Source organism: Mustela nivalis (genome assembly GCF_964662115.1).
Source record: "Mustela nivalis genome assembly, chromosome: 11".
In the NCBI taxonomy this organism is placed as follows: Eukaryota; Metazoa; Chordata; class Mammalia; order Carnivora; family Mustelidae; genus Mustela; species Mustela nivalis.
The window spans coordinates 101,425,376-101,442,887 of NC_139030.1; the positions used below are offsets into that span (position 1 = coordinate 101,425,376).

The 17,512-nt window shown below is 34.4% G+C and overlaps 1 protein-coding gene across 4 annotated transcripts in view; it reads left to right on the forward strand.

Annotated features, from left to right (window-relative positions):
* Positions 1-3,670: 3,670 nt before the first annotated feature.
* The window catches only part of HYCC2 (hyccin PI4KA lipid kinase complex subunit 2), a 50,893-nt gene continuing 37,051 nt past the window's right edge, over positions 3,671-17,512 (forward strand). The window contains exons 1-4 of one of the 4 annotated variants that reach the window (XM_082688927.1): positions 3,671-3,819; positions 11,700-11,777; positions 12,478-12,579; positions 13,310-13,365. Coding sequence is in view for 2 of the 4 variants with exons in the window: in XM_082688925.1 (XP_082545051.1) it covers positions 11,727-11,777; positions 12,478-12,579 (153 nt within the window). In the remaining 2 variants the exon portion in view is untranslated. The remainder of the gene's footprint in view (positions 3,820-11,699; positions 11,778-12,477; positions 12,580-13,309; positions 13,366-17,512) is intronic. The other 3 variants (XM_082688928.1, XM_082688925.1, XM_082688926.1) reach the window with 3 other exon arrangements.

Genomic DNA, 17,512 nt, shown 5'->3' on the forward strand with positions numbered 1-17,512 from the left:
CTTTGCTGTATTCCAAAGGTTTTGAACAGTTGTGTTTTCATTTTTACTTCCATTATTTTTTTAAATTCTTTAACTTTCTGGTTGACCCATTCATTCTTTAGTAGGGTGCTCTTTAACCTCTATGTATTTGAGTTCTTTCCAAATTTCCTCTTGTGATTGAGTTCAAGTTTCAAAGCACTGTGGTCTGAAAGTATGCAGGGAGTGATTCCAGTCTTTTTATTCTGATAGAGATCTGATTTGTGATCCTATATGTGATCTGTACTGGAGAATGTTTCCTGTGCACTTGAGAAGAATGGGGATTCCGTTGCTTTTCGATGGAATGCTCCGAATATATCTCTGAAGTCCATCTGGTCCAATGTGTCATTCAAAGCCCTTGTTTCCTTGTGACCTGCTTAGATGATCTGTCCATTGCAGTGAGGGTTTTTTTTAAGTCCCCTACTATTATTGTATTATAATCAGTGTGTGTCTTTAATTTTGTTAGTAATTGATTTATATAATTGCTCCCATGTTAAGGGCATAAATATTTACAATTGTTGGATCTTCTTGTTGGATAGATCCGCTAATTATGATATAATGTTCTTCCTCATCTCTTGTTACAGTCTTTGGTTTAAAATCTAATTTGTCCAATATAAAGATTGCCACCCCAGCTTTCTTTTGGTGTCCATTAGCATGATATATGGCTTTCCACCCCCTCACTTTCAATCTGGAGATGTCTCTTTGGGTCTAAAATGAGTCTCTTGCAGACGGCATACCTATGGGTCTTGCTTTTTTATCCAATCTGATACCCTTTATCTTTTGATTGGGGCATTTAGCCCATTTACATTCAGAGTTACTATTGAAACATGGGAATTTAGTGCCATTGTATTACCTTTGAAGTCACCATTTCTGTATATTATCTACATTCCTTTCTGGTCTGTGTTATTTTTGGGGTCTCTCGTCTCTTAAGGGTTCCCCTTTAATATTACTTGCAGGGCTGGTTTAGTGATCACAAATTCTTTTAGTTCTTTTTTGTCCTGGAAGGTTTTTATTCTTTCCTTCTATTTTGAATGACAGACTTGCTGGATCAAATATTCTTGGCTGCATATTTTTCTCATTAGGACCCCTTCACCTAGATTTTTTTTTTAAGATTTTATTTATTTATTTGAGAGAGAGTGAGAGAGACTATGAGAGGGGAGAAGGTCAGAAGGAGAAGTAGACTCCCCATGGAACTGGGAGCCCGATGCGGGACTCAATCCCAGGACTCTGGGATCACAACATGAGCCGAAGGCAGTGTCTTAATCAACTGAGGCAAGCAGGTGCCCCCCATGCCCTAAATTTTTAAAGGATGTTTTTTGCTAGGTAGTTAGAGGATATTTACTGTATTCTATATTAGTAGTTATTTTCTTTTGTCCTTTAACTGTCATTCTGTTATGTCCTGGTTTCTTTTGTTTCTGTTGAGAAATTTGCTGTCAGTCTTACTGTTTCTTTGAAGGTCAACTAAATTTTTTCTTGAATTTCTATGAATTTTTCTTTTCCTTCACTCCTTCCTTTCATAGTTTAATTATGATATTGTAGCATGGTTTTCCTTGAATATATTCTGCTTGAAGTTGGCAGAGTATATTGAATCTCTGAATTGATTTCTTTCATCAGTTTTGTAAAATTCTGTTATTACCTTTTTGAATATTGGTTATATCTCCTCTCTTGTCTGGGACCTCGGTTGTATGTATATTAGACATTTTGATCATGTCTTCCATTTCTCTTAAACCTCTCCTCTAACTTTTCCCCTAACTTCTACTCTTCTTTCTGTCTTCTTTCCTACTTTCTTTCTCTTACTATAGTTCATATTTCTTACCGACTTAGTCTAATAATTGTATGGTCTGCTGTGTCCAGTTTGCTATAAATCTAGTATATTGAGTTCTTAATTACATATATTCTGTTTTTCAGTTCTACAGTATACATTTAATTATTTCCATATATCCTAATTCATTGGTGAAATTTTTCATTTCATCAGTTTTGTCCATTTTCTCCTCTATTTTCTTTAGTATGTTATTCAGAATTATTTACAGTTGTTGTCCTTGTGTGTTAAATCTTACTCGATCATCTGTGGATCTGACTCTATGTAGTTTTCTCTTAATTATTGGTCATATATTTATCACTTAGCATATTTAGTAATTTTTTATTGTATGCCAGACCTTATGTATGAAAGAACATTGAATATGAAAGAACATATTTAGTAATTTTTTGAAAGTAATTCACAAGAATATGAAAGAACATATTTAGTAATTTTTTATTGTATCCCAGACCTTATGTATGAAAGAACAGAAGAGGCTTCAGATAATGTTACCTTCCTGATATGTTTTTTTCTGTTGTTCAAATGACTGAGGGACTTATTTTTTTCCAGTTTATCAGGAGTTGAGCTGTGTTAAAGTATAATAAAACTCCATTTCCTATACTTTTTTTTTCTTAAATTGAGAACCTAGTGAATAGCTGTTTCATTAACCCTGAAAGATTGTTGGAGACCCATCTCTACAGAGATTCACAGTATAGCTTTCAAGACTGCCAGCTTACACTGCTTCAAAATCTGACAATTGTCTTGGTGGCTCAGAATTCCCAAGGTACAAAAAGAGTTTCCTTGGGGTTCCTGGCTGGCTCAGTTGGTAAAGTATGCGACTCTTGATCCTCAGAGTTGTGTTCAAGCCCCATGTTGGGTGTAGAGATTACTTAAAAATAAAATATTAAGAAAAGGGAAACAGTGAGTTTCCTTGAAATCAAATATACCTTCTCAAAGTATGACCAGCTCCTGGTGTGTCTTTCCAGAGATATTATATTAGTCCTTTTCAAGTTTTTTAACCCACAGAAATCAGGAAATGAAAATCATATATGACAGTCAGTAGGTAAGAGCTAACAAATCAGCTGCTATCATTCTATTAGGAGGCCCTAATGCATCTTTAGTTTGAAAAACATCAGAGACTTTGCAGATGATAATGTAACTTAACTCCAAGAGAATTTTATTGCATTATTTGTATTTTTTAAAATCACATTTTGTTAATGAACATTTTCGGGTATTTTAGAATGTAAAGTTCTGAATCAAAATGGTAGAGCATAATGTCAGCAACTACTTGAAAATAGTTTTTACTTTATGAGGAAACTATACTTTTAGCAATTTGAAAAGGATTCCTCTGATCAAAAAGCTTTTATATGTTTTGTACTCAAATTTCAAGTAATAGCATTTTCTGTGTTCTTTTAAAAAAATGATAAAATTTCAGTTCTGTTAATCTTACCCAAAATGATTTTGTAGCCATTGATACTTCTTTAAGTTTGATGTTATACTGCATATTGAAATTTTAATGAGTGTTTGTACATGTATGTATGAGAGTGATATCACTGTAACATGTTTCAAAAGTTGGATTCATAGAATTTTTGACTGAAAAGGACTTAATTTTATAGATAATTCAAGTGAAGCTCCAGAATATTTAGGTTACCTACTAAAGATCTTATGGTTAATTAATGGGAAATTTGAAACTAAAAGTGAGACTCCTTTTCCCCAAATCTAGTATTTTTAAAATTAGGTTTGATGATGGTACATAAGTATATGCTGGTTATTATAGAAAGTTTTTTAATCCTTCATTATTTCTAAAAATAGATAATTGTGTTATAAATGTTTTTTATTAAAGTTGTTTTTGTTACATTTCTAAGAATACCATCTCAGTATTTCATAGTTTTCAATTTTTTTTTTATAGCGCTGGAAAATATTTAAGTCTCAACAAATGAATTCCACACTTGAATTCTGCCGCATTCCTGTGCCACCTCCTCCTTTAGAAAACTGATCTTAGAAAAGAGGTAAAATTATGGAATTTAACTTTTTAAAGGGTAAAAAATGAGTTTTCCACACAATTAGACGTGTTAGAATTTTTGGTTATCTTTCGTGCGTAGCTTCTACTTATTTAGCAGTTTTACCTAAGAGACTTGAAATAATCGCATCTTAATTATTGCCCTGAGTTTTACTTTTGAAAGTGTTTCCTTTTTAATAGTTGTGCCTTTTAACCTTGTTGCCAGGTATTTATAGTTATTGAATAATTGAATATATTCTGCAAAATCATATTATGTAGCTACACTAAGTGCTGTCCAATAGAATTTCTGTGATGATGTCCATGTTCTATGTCTGTGCTCTCCAGTATGGGAGACAGTCGCCACATATAGCTCCTGAGCACTTGAAATGTAGCTAGTGCAACGAAGGAATTGAATCTTTAAATATTATTTTATTTAAATTCATTTAAATTTAAATAGCCACATGTAGCTATTGATATATATATCAATATATCATATCATCAATATGAATATCAATATATTCATATTGAATGGTGCACTGTAGGTTTTTTCTTAAAGAAGTTGTTATTTATAATAATCGTGTGTCTTTGAATGCTTAAATTTCAGAATTATACCTTGAAATATTTTCATAGTTGTTGGCCTAGTTTGTAAAACCACTTTTTACTATTTCATATGTTTTGCTGATAATTGTATAGCTTTGTTTATCCAATAACGTTGGTCTACTAGAAATGCTTGAGAGCAGTTTTCATAATTAGTTTTTCTCACTGATGTATTATTTAATCTTTAAAAAAAAAACCTTTGAGAAAAATAAAATATGATGAAAACAGGGAGGAAGGCAAACCATAAGAGACACTGAAGTCTAGGAAATGCACTGAGGTTTGTTGGAGGGGAGGTAGGTGGGGGAGAAGACGTAATTGGATGATGCACATTAAGGAGGGCACTTTATAATGAACACTGGGCGTTATATGCACTGATGAATCACTAAATTCTACCCTGGTAACTAGTAATAGACTATATGTTAACTAAATTGCATTTAAGGAAAGAAAAAAAAAAAACCTTTGATGTAGGTACTTCTGTTATTCCCTCTTTATTATTTATTTATTTTTGTTGTTGTTAAAATTTTATTTATTTTTTTGACAGAGAGAGACATGGCGAGAGAGGGAACACAAGCAGGGGGAGTGGGAGAGGGAGAAGCAGTCTCCCCACTGAGCAGGGAGCCCAGTCCAGGGCTTGATCCCAGGGCCCTGGGTCATCACCTGAGCCAAAGGCAGATGCTTAATGACTAAGCCACCCAGATGCCCTATTATCCCCTTTTTATAAATGAGGAATCTGAGGCCATAAATCAGTAAAATTAATAAGTTACTTTTCCTCTGATACATAGTTTGTAGGTCATAGAATTGAAATTCAAACTCAGGCAATCTAGTGCCCATACTGTAACCATTAGGCTCTACTGCCTCTTATAATCTCATTTTCTGTAAATTGATAGTTTGTTGGGGAGAAAAAAAAAATACATGCTTACTGTCAGCTAAGACATAGTCTCTACACATGTAGGCAATGGAAAGCTTATTATTCTTGGATGAGTTCTGTGATTTTGCTTTCTGGCAAATAGTTATTGACTTCTTTCAGATCATGTTCCAGCAGTTTATTATTTTGGTCATTATGTTGTCTTCAGGGCTTGCTAATAAAAGTTGTCATTAGTGTGGTCACCAAAAGGATAACTATTTTCTGTGATATCTTTTTGCTTTTAAGATTTTATTATTTTTTTAAGTAGTCTCTAGGCCCAACATGGAACTCAAATTTGTGACCCTGAGATTGAGTTGCATGCTTTACTGACTGCACCAGTCAGGCAGCCCTTAATGTTTGCTTTTAAATGTAATTTTTATATCCCAGGTAAGGGGATGGATATAATATGTAACAGAAAAAAACTTCAGAATTATGTATTGTATGGATAAGTAAAGAGAAAACCTGAAGTACATCTGTAACTGTATTCACAGCTACCTCTAGATACTGAGATACTGGGAATAGTTCAGAAATCCATATTTACAAATTTCTCTGTAACTATACAATTCTGTTTTCAAATAAAGGTACTATTTTTAGGATTTTAAATGTAGTAAGTAACTTACCCTTGTAGAAAACTGAAGCCCAGAGGATTTAAGTGATTTGTCCAAAGTCATATAAGCCATGTGGTTCATTGATTGAATGAACACACATAATTATCTGCTGTAAGTCCAGATACCTTACTGTGCATGTTAGCTTTGAGTACATAGTGAACATTCAGATGTGAGCGAAACCAACAGATCCTGTTTTCATGTAACTTGTTATCTATCTTGTTGGGGAAGACAGATAATAACTAATAAGTAGTAAGATCTAAGAAGCAAGGTATAAAATCCAAAGCACTAGGAAATGAACATATTTGTTGGAATGGAAAATACTAGAAAAGGGAGAAAGGAATGCTGTTTAGATAAAGTTGTTAAGACTGGCTGGCTGAGACTGACAGGACTGGAAGAAACCAGCTATGCAAATAACAGTAGTAGGACAGCATTCAAGGCTGGCACAGTCTATACAGAATCCCTGTGGTAAAGGGTTGCACAAAGCTATGGAAAAAATGGAAAGGTGAGTATGGCCAGGATATAGAAGGCTGTGTGGGGAATAGTATGAGTTATAAGAAAGGACCAAGGTACATTTTTCAACTGTTGGTTTTAGAGTAGACATTAAATTAAAATCTGAGTTCTGCCAGTTAAACCGTGTTACCTTGTGTAGGTCATTTGACCTCTTTACACTTTAATTTTCTTGTCTATTATTTGGAAATAACAAAGGCCATATTAATAGTAGCATATAGTTTCAGGAAAATTAAGTATATAATACTTGTAGCAAACATTTATAGTGGTTATTTTGTGATAAGAACTGTTCTAAGTATATAATAATTGTATGAAATTAGTACTGTGCTGCTGTTTTCCTTTTCAAACTGAGAGAAAGGAGGCCAGAGGAATTAAGTATAGCTAGGAAGGGGGTAAGAGGGCTTACACATAGCTGTACTAAGTGACCTTAAACTTAGACAGTCGGTTTCCAGAGTCCATGCTCAAAGTGTGTTCTAGAGATCCCTTAAGTAGGTTGGTAGGGTCAAACAGTATTTGTTGCTTTCATTGTCATTCTCTGATAAATATAGAGTGAAGGTTTTCATCAGCCAGTTAAATGCAGAAGTAATTATGAGATTTGCAAAATATGTAAAACAATAAACACTACTTTCCTTACCAAATTTGTTTTTTTTGGTTTTTTTTAAGATTTTATTTATTTGTCAGAGAGAGAGCACAAGCAGGCAGAGTGGCAGGCAGAGGCAGAGAGAGAAGCAGGCTCCCCTCCGAGGAAAGAACCCGATACAGGATTTGATTATAGGACCCTGGGATCATGACCTGAACTGAAGGCAGCAGCTTAACCCACTGAGCCACCCAGACATCCCACCAAATTTATTTTTGCTATGGAAAAATAAAATTTTGATTTAAAACATTTTGTAAAAAAAAAATATGGGGCACCTGGATGGCTCAGCGGGTTAAGCCTCTGCCATTGGCTCAGGTCATGATCTCAGGGATTGAGCCCTGAGCCCTGCATCGGACTCTGCTCGGTGGGAAGCCTGCTTCCCCTCCTCTCTCTCTTCCTGCCTTTCTGCCTACTTGTGATCTCTGTCTGTCAAATAAAATCTTTAAAAAAATAAAAAAGAGAAATCCAGTAATAGAGATACAAGAGTTTATTTTTCAGTTCCATTTTGTCTATTGGAAATAAGTCCTTTTTGTCACCACTAAAATGAAATTATGCTTTTCTTCCTTACATGTTAATAAATTTATCATTAAGTATTTACCTCCTTTTCTGGAGCACTCTTCAGAGAATGTGTAAAGTTCTGTTTTTCCCCTTAATCTTGTGGTCCACTGAGTTTGTTGGAAATAATGTAGTGATAAAGAGACGTTACAAGTTATGTTAGCAAAACAACCCCTTTTGTTTATACCTTCATAAGAGACTTGAGAGGAATGGAGATGTTAGCAGGAGAAACTAACATAGGTTTTGCTTTACTATACTTCATTTGAAGCTTAATAAAAATGTAACCCAGATTACTTATCTTCCAGGTGCTTTGTAAGTAAAAAACATTTTTATTGTCAGTTGCTGTTGAGGTGTTTAATTTCCAGAGACTTGGTAGGAACTCTCAGAGCAAATACTGTAGCAAGCCTGGAATTTTTAGTTTTCATACTATTGGGAAATGTGTATCTAGCTTTGAAAAGGGATACCAGTCCTTTCTCTGCATTGTAGCCAGATGAGCTTTTCTTTTCTTACTTACTTTCTTTCTTTCTTTCTTTTTTTTTTTTTTAAAGATTTTATTTATTTATTTGACAGAGAGAGAGAGAGAAAAAACAGGCAGGCAGAGTGGCAGGCAGAGGGAAGGAAAGAAGCAGGCTCCCTGCTAAGCAAGGAGCCCGATGCAGGACTTGATCCCAGGACCCTGGGATTATGAACTGAGCCACAGACAGCTGCTTAAGCGAGTGAGCCACCCAGGCGTCCCAGATGAGTTTTTCAAGCCTTGAATCTTATTATTCATCTGCTTAATAATGCTTAATAATTATCTGCTTAGCCCTTTCCACACTTAATGCAGACTGCAAATTCCCATTTATACCAATTTCCCACCTTCAACTCTTGTCCCTTGCTTTCTGTGTTCCTGATCTTCTTTTAGATTCTATAACTTCTAGGTTTCTTCTTGTGACAGGGCCTGTATATAGGTCATTGCCTTTTTCTAGAATGTTCTTTTCCAAATTCCTTAACTCTATTGATCTTTGTTACCTCAACTTACCTTAGAGAAGTCTTTTTTGATTCCTTCATCAATATTAGGTTCCTTTTATTATGCTTTTGTGTGTCTTGTCTTCTTACTCTTCATCCCGTTCCAAAATTTGTGTTTAGTCTCCTACACTAGATAAATGATCTGTTATATAGTAAAACTATGTCTGGTTTTGTTTATAATTGTATTACCAACTATTAGCATAATGGCTGCTATAGTTGGTGTTTAAGAAATATTTATGTTTTGGATCAATAAATTTCTGAATGACTCTTGCCTTTGCTTTTTAGTGAGTTGCTTCCTTGAGTTCTGAGAAACTATCAGAGGCAGCTACCTTAGGATATTTAGACAGTTCATAAAAATTTTTTTATTGAGGTATAATTTGCATAGAGTAAGAAGCACATTAATCATAGTCATATAATGGAATACATTTTTAGGTGAAGAACTAGGTTTCAGAAAGTATTTACTACCACTTAGTTGGTATAAAAGAAAAAAAGGAGTTCTGACATTGATTTGAATAATCATTGTAATAAATGTATGAAACTTAGAAAATGACTTTTTTGAAGGGCATTATCTTTTGGATGTATGGTTGTGCTCTATTTTGCAAAGTTATTTTTTTATTATAATTTTTTATTTTTTTATTAATGCATAATGTATTATTAGCCCCAGGGGTGCAGGTCAGTGAATCGCCAGGTCTACATATTTCACAGCACTCACCATAGCGCCTACCCTTCCCAGTGTCCATAACTGCCTCCCCCCACCCCACCCCTGCAACCCTCTGTTTAGGTTTTGTGAGATTGAGAGTCTCTTTTGGTTTGTCTCCCTCCAGATCCCATCTTCTTTCATTTATTCTTTTCCTTCCCCCCCAAATCTCCCATGTTGCCTCTCAACTTCCTCATATCAGGGAGATCATATGATCATTGTTTCTCTCTGATTGACTTATTTTGCTAAGCATAATACCCTCTAGTTCCATCCACGTCGTTGCAAAGTTATTTTTAAGAGTCTCATTTCTTCAGCAAGAGTCTGTAATTTGGGTGTCCATGTCTATTAATAATGGGCTTTAGTTGATCTGAACTCCCAGAAATTGCTTGCAAAATTGAGTATGTGTAGGTATGGCATTTTAATTTTTATGTATTGTTCATTAATCCTTTTTGTCTTAAAGCTTGTTGTGGAACATTTCAAACTTATAACAAAGTGATGATAATAGTGCAGTGAAATTTGTGTACCAGTTATTCAGCTTGAGTGGGTATTAATTCATGGCCAGTCATATTTCATCTATACCTAAGACACTTTCCTTACTTGGTTCCCTCTGCCCCTGCCCTGATTATTTTAAGGCAAATCCCAGACATTATTTCACCAGTAAATAGGTTAGTATGTAACTCTAAGAGACAAGCACTATTTAAAAAAAAAAGTAACTATAATACCATTATCAAATATAAAATAGCCTATAATATTTCCTTAATATAATCAAATAACCAGTCATGTTCAGCTTTTTCCAGTCGTGTCATGTTCTTTGTAATTGTTTGAATCAGAGTCCAAAAGAGAGTCATTCTTTGGCTATTGATTTTTTTTAATCTCTTTTAATCTATAGGTTTCCCTACTGTCTCTTTTTTCTCCGGCAATTTATTTTGACTAAATTCATCAGTCTATCTTTACAACATTTGCTACTTGAAAATAAGGGACATGTTTTACTCTTTGTATTCCTCCCTTATACTTGATATAGTGCATTATATAGAGACATTGAAGAATCCTTTTGGAATTGAAGGGTAGAATAAATCTGATTCCTTTTTTTTAGGTAGAAATTCAGTGTGAAATTTGACACAGTCTTAGGAAATATTATCTTTTTAATAAAGAAACTTTTATTTCAGCTGCTTTGAAGATGTTTCCTTCCCCCTCAAAGAAGTTCTTTATTTCATCTAGTTCTTTTGAGCCTTTAAATTTAATTAAAAATGAAGACCTTTTAATTGTCTTCCTCACTTTAAAAATAATACGTGTTATTTTTTTTCTATAATTCAAGGTTACCTGATTAGAATATCCTCAATATTCCTTCTCTCAGAGGTAGACAGTTTAATTTAGTATATATGTGCCAGGCTTTTTTCACATTTTATATGTATTTTTAATGGAATTATAGTTTACATAATTGTACAACTTGCTTTTTGTACTTGGACATCTTTCCGTTATAGAAAACATATAAATCCATTTTCTTCAAAGGCCTTATTCGCATAGTACATATACATTTATAATCAGTTTGTGACCCTTAATTTCTAGCTTTTCTGTCTTTGTCATTCATAATCTGTCACATGGTTTGTTCTGTGATATGTAACTAATTCCAGTTGTATATTTGGTAGAGGCTCTCTAAAGGTAGACTTTTCATTCGTCTTAGGTAACGTGTAGTTTGATTTCACTAAACTTATTTTAGCCACTTTGAAATATGATTGTCGAGGAGAATATAAACTTATTAGGGACAGGGTGCCTGGGTGACTCAGTTGTTAGGTGTCTGCCTTCAGCTCAGGTCATGATCTCCGTGTCCTGGGATTGAGCCTCGCATAGGGCTCCCTGCTTAGTGGAGAGTCTGCTTCCCCGTCTCTGCCTGCTTGTGATCTTTCTCTCTGTGTCAAATAAATAAATAAAATCTTAAAAGTATTAGGGAAATAGGTTTCAAATGTACCACTAAAAATAGAATTTATGGGACGCCTGGGTGGCTCAGTTGGTTAAGCAGCTGCCTTCGGCTCAGGTCATGATCCCAGCGTCCTGGGATCGAGTCCCACATCTGGCTCCTTGCTCCGCAGGGAGCCTGCTTCTCCCTCTGACTCTGCCTTCCACTCTGTCTGCCTGTGCTCCCTCTCGCTCGCTCTCTCTCTGACAAATAAATAAATAAAATCTTTAAAAAAAAAATAAAAAAATAAAATAAAATAAATAAAAATAGAATTTATTTCTTAAATACAAATTTGTTTTAATTGAGCTCCAGTCTGAAGTATGTGGTAGGTTAGTTTCTTTGTTTAAGAAAGGTGCATATCGTTTACCTTTGGTAGTTTAAGTACCCAATGCTATACTCAAGTTCAGTGCTTTTTTCTTTCAGAAATAAAAGAGAAATAGAGGGTAGAAGATGCTGGGATCTGAACGTGGTGTTGTGGAAGAATGGTTATCAGAATTCAAGGTAAGTTGGATTGAGGATAAGAATGTGTCCTAGGACTCTGTATGTCCGTCATTCAAGCAATGAATACAGGTGTTCTGTGGAGAAACAGAAATAAATGCTATGATATGAAGTAGAAATGGCACAATATGAAATTATGTGTTTCTATATTTGTAATTCTTTAAAAAGGCACTAAGGTGAATAATGACTAGAAGGTAATATATAAAAATGAAAATGGGATTGCTGAGAGGTTAGATGAATTTTTAAATACATTCAATAAAAGGGGAAGCTTCCAAACTTCAATAAGGCACAGATGTAGGATTTGTGCCTTACATTTTTATTTCCTGTAATTAAAAATCACCCACTGATTTGATTTAAAACAGTAATTTCTGAATACTACAGAAATAAGTGTTTTGTAAACATAAAATCCAAGAATTAAAATATATCCTATACTTATTTTTTTTAGAGTAGATTATTTAGGGTGACTTAATTCAGCAAATCTTGATATAATGTGTGATTTCTAATCATTTTTCTTGGTTGAGTAGTTTGAAGAACTATATACTATAGCATTCTAAGTTATAGAATGTGGTTATTTCTTGTGTTTTTTTTTTACTTTTCTTAGTTGACTCTATCTAAATCTTTTCAAGAGGAACTGAGGATAAACAGATTTCCTCATTTTCCAAATACTAAGTTTGCTTTTGATTTCCTTGGATGTTTCTTTTAGGCATTACCTGACACTCAGATCACCAATTATGCAGCAACTTTACACCGGAAAAAAACACTGGTACCAGCCCTCTATAAAGTTATTCAAGATTCAAATAATGAGGTAGGAAAGTTTGTAAGAAAAACAGTTTTAACATAGTAAGATGAAATATGTGTACTAAAATGCATATGTAAGTTTTGTAGTTCTCCTTTCTCTTTTTAAAAACCCTTCTTATGGGACTGGAAAACCTTCTGCTGTGTTTCATTCTGATAGTTGCTTTGGCTTCCCTTTGCCCTCCCTCCCTCTTACTATTTTAAATGTTTTGATCAGGTTTGTTTCTGTTCAGGACTGTATGTTTTGATTCTTGATTTGAATGACCATCATCTCATTGGGTTACTTATTTAATTTGAAACTTCTCTGTTTCCTGTTTGGAATACTTCCTTTTCTGGAATTCGAATTTTAGCCATACACTGATTCAAAGTTTTTTATTTTAAGTATTGTTTGCAGTTGTTCTATTGATGATACAGAACTGTGTATATTTCTCCTATCTGTGAACTCAAGCTGGTGACATGAAATGATGCTGCTAGTAAATTAGCTTGAAATGATTGGAGAAGCACTATTTAGCGTAAGTAGTAAAGATCAGTAAACTTAGAAAAAGAGTTTCCTATTACTCAACTTTGCTATTGAAGGGGGAAGTGCAGCTATTTTATCTATATGATAATTTATGCAAAATACACACATTGTCTTTCCATTAACACAATAGTATGACACAGTTTTATCACCACTGGATTCGTGTATGCTTTAAAATGAAAATGAAAGGAACACACAGGAAAGTAGCTTCTTATCTTCCCAGATACAGCCTCCAAGAGTGCCTCTGCTGTGTACTGGAATGAGTTTGAAGAAGTTCAGGTAATCATTTCCTAACCAGCAGCTTCATTTAAAGTGCATCTTAATTTTTGTCCTACCACTAAAAGCTTGCTTATTGACCTCCTTCTCTCCTGTCTCCTAAACTTGGATTGGCTCTCAGTTAGGCTTGCATCTGTTGCTATTTGTAGCAGCAACTGCAGGATTCATTTGCTTCTTTTTCTCTTGCTGTGTATTTATGAATGTTTTATAACTTTAGGTGTGGTAATATGTATTATATATATATTCATATCCTTTTTGGTTAGGAGTTTTCAAAATTCTGTTTGAATAATGAATGTGTGTATTTCCTGCCCCTTGTTTTGCACTGTCTTAACATTTAAGCTTTGCTTGTTAAAATTTGTTTTATGCTTTCTCTTTAGATTGTAAGCTCTTCACGGGCAGTGGTCTCATATTCTATATTTATTACTTTCCTAGAATATATTTTGTCATGTACATGATAAACGCTTAAATATTAATTAGAAGAATAGTAAAACACAAAATGACTTTCTGAAATGCTATCATATTCGTTAGGACTCATAAGTATATAAAAAGGATTGGTTTCCTTTTGTCCTTTATACTTTAGAAGATATGACATTAAAGTTATCACATTTCTTTATAATGTAATACTTTGCAATACTTGTATTGGAGACCTCGTCATGGCTAGAACTGGGAAAAATTACAGCTTGAGCAGTTCAGGCTCAAAACAGCAGTCACTGTAATCATCCAGTTACCAGAGCAGATCTGTTTTTCCATGTCTTCTCTTGTCAGTTCATTAAGTTCTAACCATGTCATCCTATTTCAGAAAAGCAGAATGTTTAGCTCTATAGCATCACGAACCAATTCTGGACCTTAGTCCTAAAAGGAAGCCCTGTTAGTCCTGATTTTGTTATATTCTGAAACACAGTCAACTGTTTTATTTAGTTAACAGGAAATTATTTCACAAAATTATCACATGCCATATATAATATTAATTGAAACATGACAGTCTTATGAACAGTTTTGCTTTAAAGACCTTTAAAGTTCTTTAGAGGGGCGCCAGGGTGGCTCAGTGGGCTAAAGCCTCTGCCTTCGGCTCAGGTCATGATGCCGCACATTGGGCTCTCTGCTCAGCGGGGAGCCTGCTTCCTCCTCTCTGCCTGTCTTTCTGCCTATTTGTGATCTCTGTCTGTCAAATAAATAAATAAAATCTTTAAAAAAAAAAGTTCTTTAGAAAGTGAATTTCCTAGTTCGGTATTATATATCATATCCAACCTGTACTATAGCTGAAGTTTTGATCTCTAGACTAATGTAATACATAGTTTTTCTTCTTTCCCTTGTTCCAGATCCTTCGGACACTCTAGCAGTTACTCTAGCAGTTAGTTCTTCCATTTCAAGAAGCTCTCCATCCAGTCTGTTAATCCTATCACCTTTTCCTGATTTGATTGCCTTTCCTTCTTCCCTCACATATTTCACTTCTCTCTTCACCCAGCTAAATTTTCATGGTACATCATAGTCTGTTTCCTTGCAAACATTCTTATCTCCTTTGCTTCTCATTCCATTAATTTTTCTTCTTTGGGAAAATCTCAACACTGGATAAAACCCAGCTGTTCATCTTCATGCTTGTACCTGAGCAGCTGAACATACTTGGAGAAATCCCCTGCAACAACAACTTTGTTGACTTTCTCCACTTTTATCTTTTATTTATTTAGTTTTTGAGAGAGAGAGAGAGAGATTGAGGAACAGAAGCAGACTCTGGCTCAGCAGGGAGCCTGCCACAGAGTAGATACGGGTCTCAAAACCTGAGCTGAAATCAAGAGTCAGATGCTTAACCAACTGAGCTACCCGGGCGCTCCTGGTCCTGCATTTGAAGTGCATAAAGTTGGGGTGCCCGGGTGGCTCAGTTGGTTAAGTGTCCTAACTCTTGATTTGGGTTGAAGTTATGATCTCAGGGTGCTGGGATTGAGGCTCCCCATTGGACCCCGTGCTCAGCGGGGAGTTTGCTTGAGGATTCTCTCTTTCCATTTCCCTCTCTCTAAAATAAATCTTTTTTTTTTTTTTTTTTAAATGTAGGACTAAAAATCTCAGTCACATAATACTGTCCTGCAGTCTTGCTTTACCTTCTTGGTACACTGTCCCCACTGTGGATTTTACACATTTCCTTTTTTCATTAGTCTTACCCTCCTTTCCATCATCTTCAGCCTGCTTTCTGTAGCATTAAAAAAGAAGGAGGTAATTGGGAACTCTCTTTTCATATCTACCACTTTACCAGCTTCTCCACCTACATTCTCCTGCCTTTTCTGCTGCGATGGATGAAGTGTCCCAGTTTGCATCGAAGACTGTCTTCCACTTAGGCCTGGATCACAGCTTCTCTGGCCGCCTCAAAGATTGTTCCTGCAATTACACCTTTTCTTTCCCTCATCATTGATTTCTCACCAAAAGTTATTGGATTGCCAGCTACTCCTCCTCCCCCTTTAAAAAAAAAAAAAAAAGGCAGAGTAAAAATTTTGGTTTTGCTATGCCTAATTAAAATGTGGTTTCTTACATGCCACTGTGTTTCTTGCTACTGAGGAAGGGAACTTAAGGTCTTTATAACAGAAGCAAATTGTAATTGGGGTGACTGGCTGACTCATTCGGTCAAGTGTGTGACTCTTGATCTCAAGGTCATGAGTTTGAGCCCCACGTGTGGTGTAGAGTTTACTTAAAATAAAAAGGAAAAAAATTGTAGTTGTACCATGGCTAATAAAATTTAGAGACAGTGATTTTAGAGTCTCTACTGAAGAGAAAAATATTTTGAAACACGGATATATATTTTTAATAAATAAATTTATGAGAACAGTGATCTTTAATTCCCCAAAAGAGCTGATTGTTTTTGTCAGTACTTTAAAAAGATGTCAGCAGTTGACTATTTTCAAAAATTACTTCATCACTGACACTATGTGGAAATATGCTATCTGTAATTAAACAATCTTCCACCTTCTACCCTCCACCTTTATTCTAGTATAAGAAATGTGGTGTAGTGGGAGTCAGCTTGGGTGTTGGAAGACCTGAATTTTAAGTGTCTTCTTCTACCACTACTTCTGTGACTTTGGGCAAATTGTCTGACTGGTCGAGATTTCTGTGTAAAGGGAAAATTGGAATTTTTAAAAGAGTTTAAATATTACTGGGGTGCCTGGCTGGCTCAGTTGGAAGATTATGTGACTCTTGAAGTTGGGGCTGTAAGTTCAAGCCCATGTTGGATGTAGACATTACTTAAAAATAAAAAAATCTTTAAAAATATACTATAGTAGTGATTTCAAATAAAGAGCCTTAGTAGTTACTAGATACTAGGGTATGTGTATTTGTAAATTTTTTTTAGCTTTCCTTAAGAGCTAAGCTTATTTCCTCTAAATACATTAACTGTATGATTAACATTGGATTTGTTTACTTTTAATTTACAGTTGTGAAAATACTGACTTATTCTAGAGTGTTAGATTATTACAGACATATATAACTACCTTTAAGCAGATTTCCAAATGTGTATGCATTATTTAATCATTCAGAGTTAAGCATATAAATAGTTAAGCATATAAATACTGAATGATACATTTTTTAAATTAAAATTTAAACATAATTTTATAGTTTCCTGTCAGTGTTTTGTTTGCACTGTAAAATCCTACCCAGTTTTGTATAGACTAGTTATTTCAACAAAACCATCTAGATTGGTAGTAGGAAAAAGGGAGAGGTTTATTTAAACGACTTGTTTTCTTTAGTTTTCAAGGTGATGAAGATCCTCATAAGTCATAAAGAAACTATGAAAAATTAAACACTGGAAAAGCTGTTTCTCTATACTTGCCTTCTTTTCAAAAATCTTTTCAAATACATGTAATTAAAATTTAAGTCAGTCTTAAAACATAAAATTAATTTGTTTGTTTTACTTGTATTTAAAAATATTAGCTAGCATTTTGGATATCTAAATATTATATTTTGCAAAATCCTTTTCTTGATTTTATTTAAATCATAGTCTATGTTGAGATTTAAAGATTATTTCCAACAAGAGCATTTGAAGTTATATTCTTCCAATATGGAATATCCTCCAAATGGAGGATAGGAAGGGCTAGTAATAATAGAAAAGGAAACTTACTAAATACAAATGTAGTACATTGGTGCAATAATAATAAATTTAATGATACAGTGT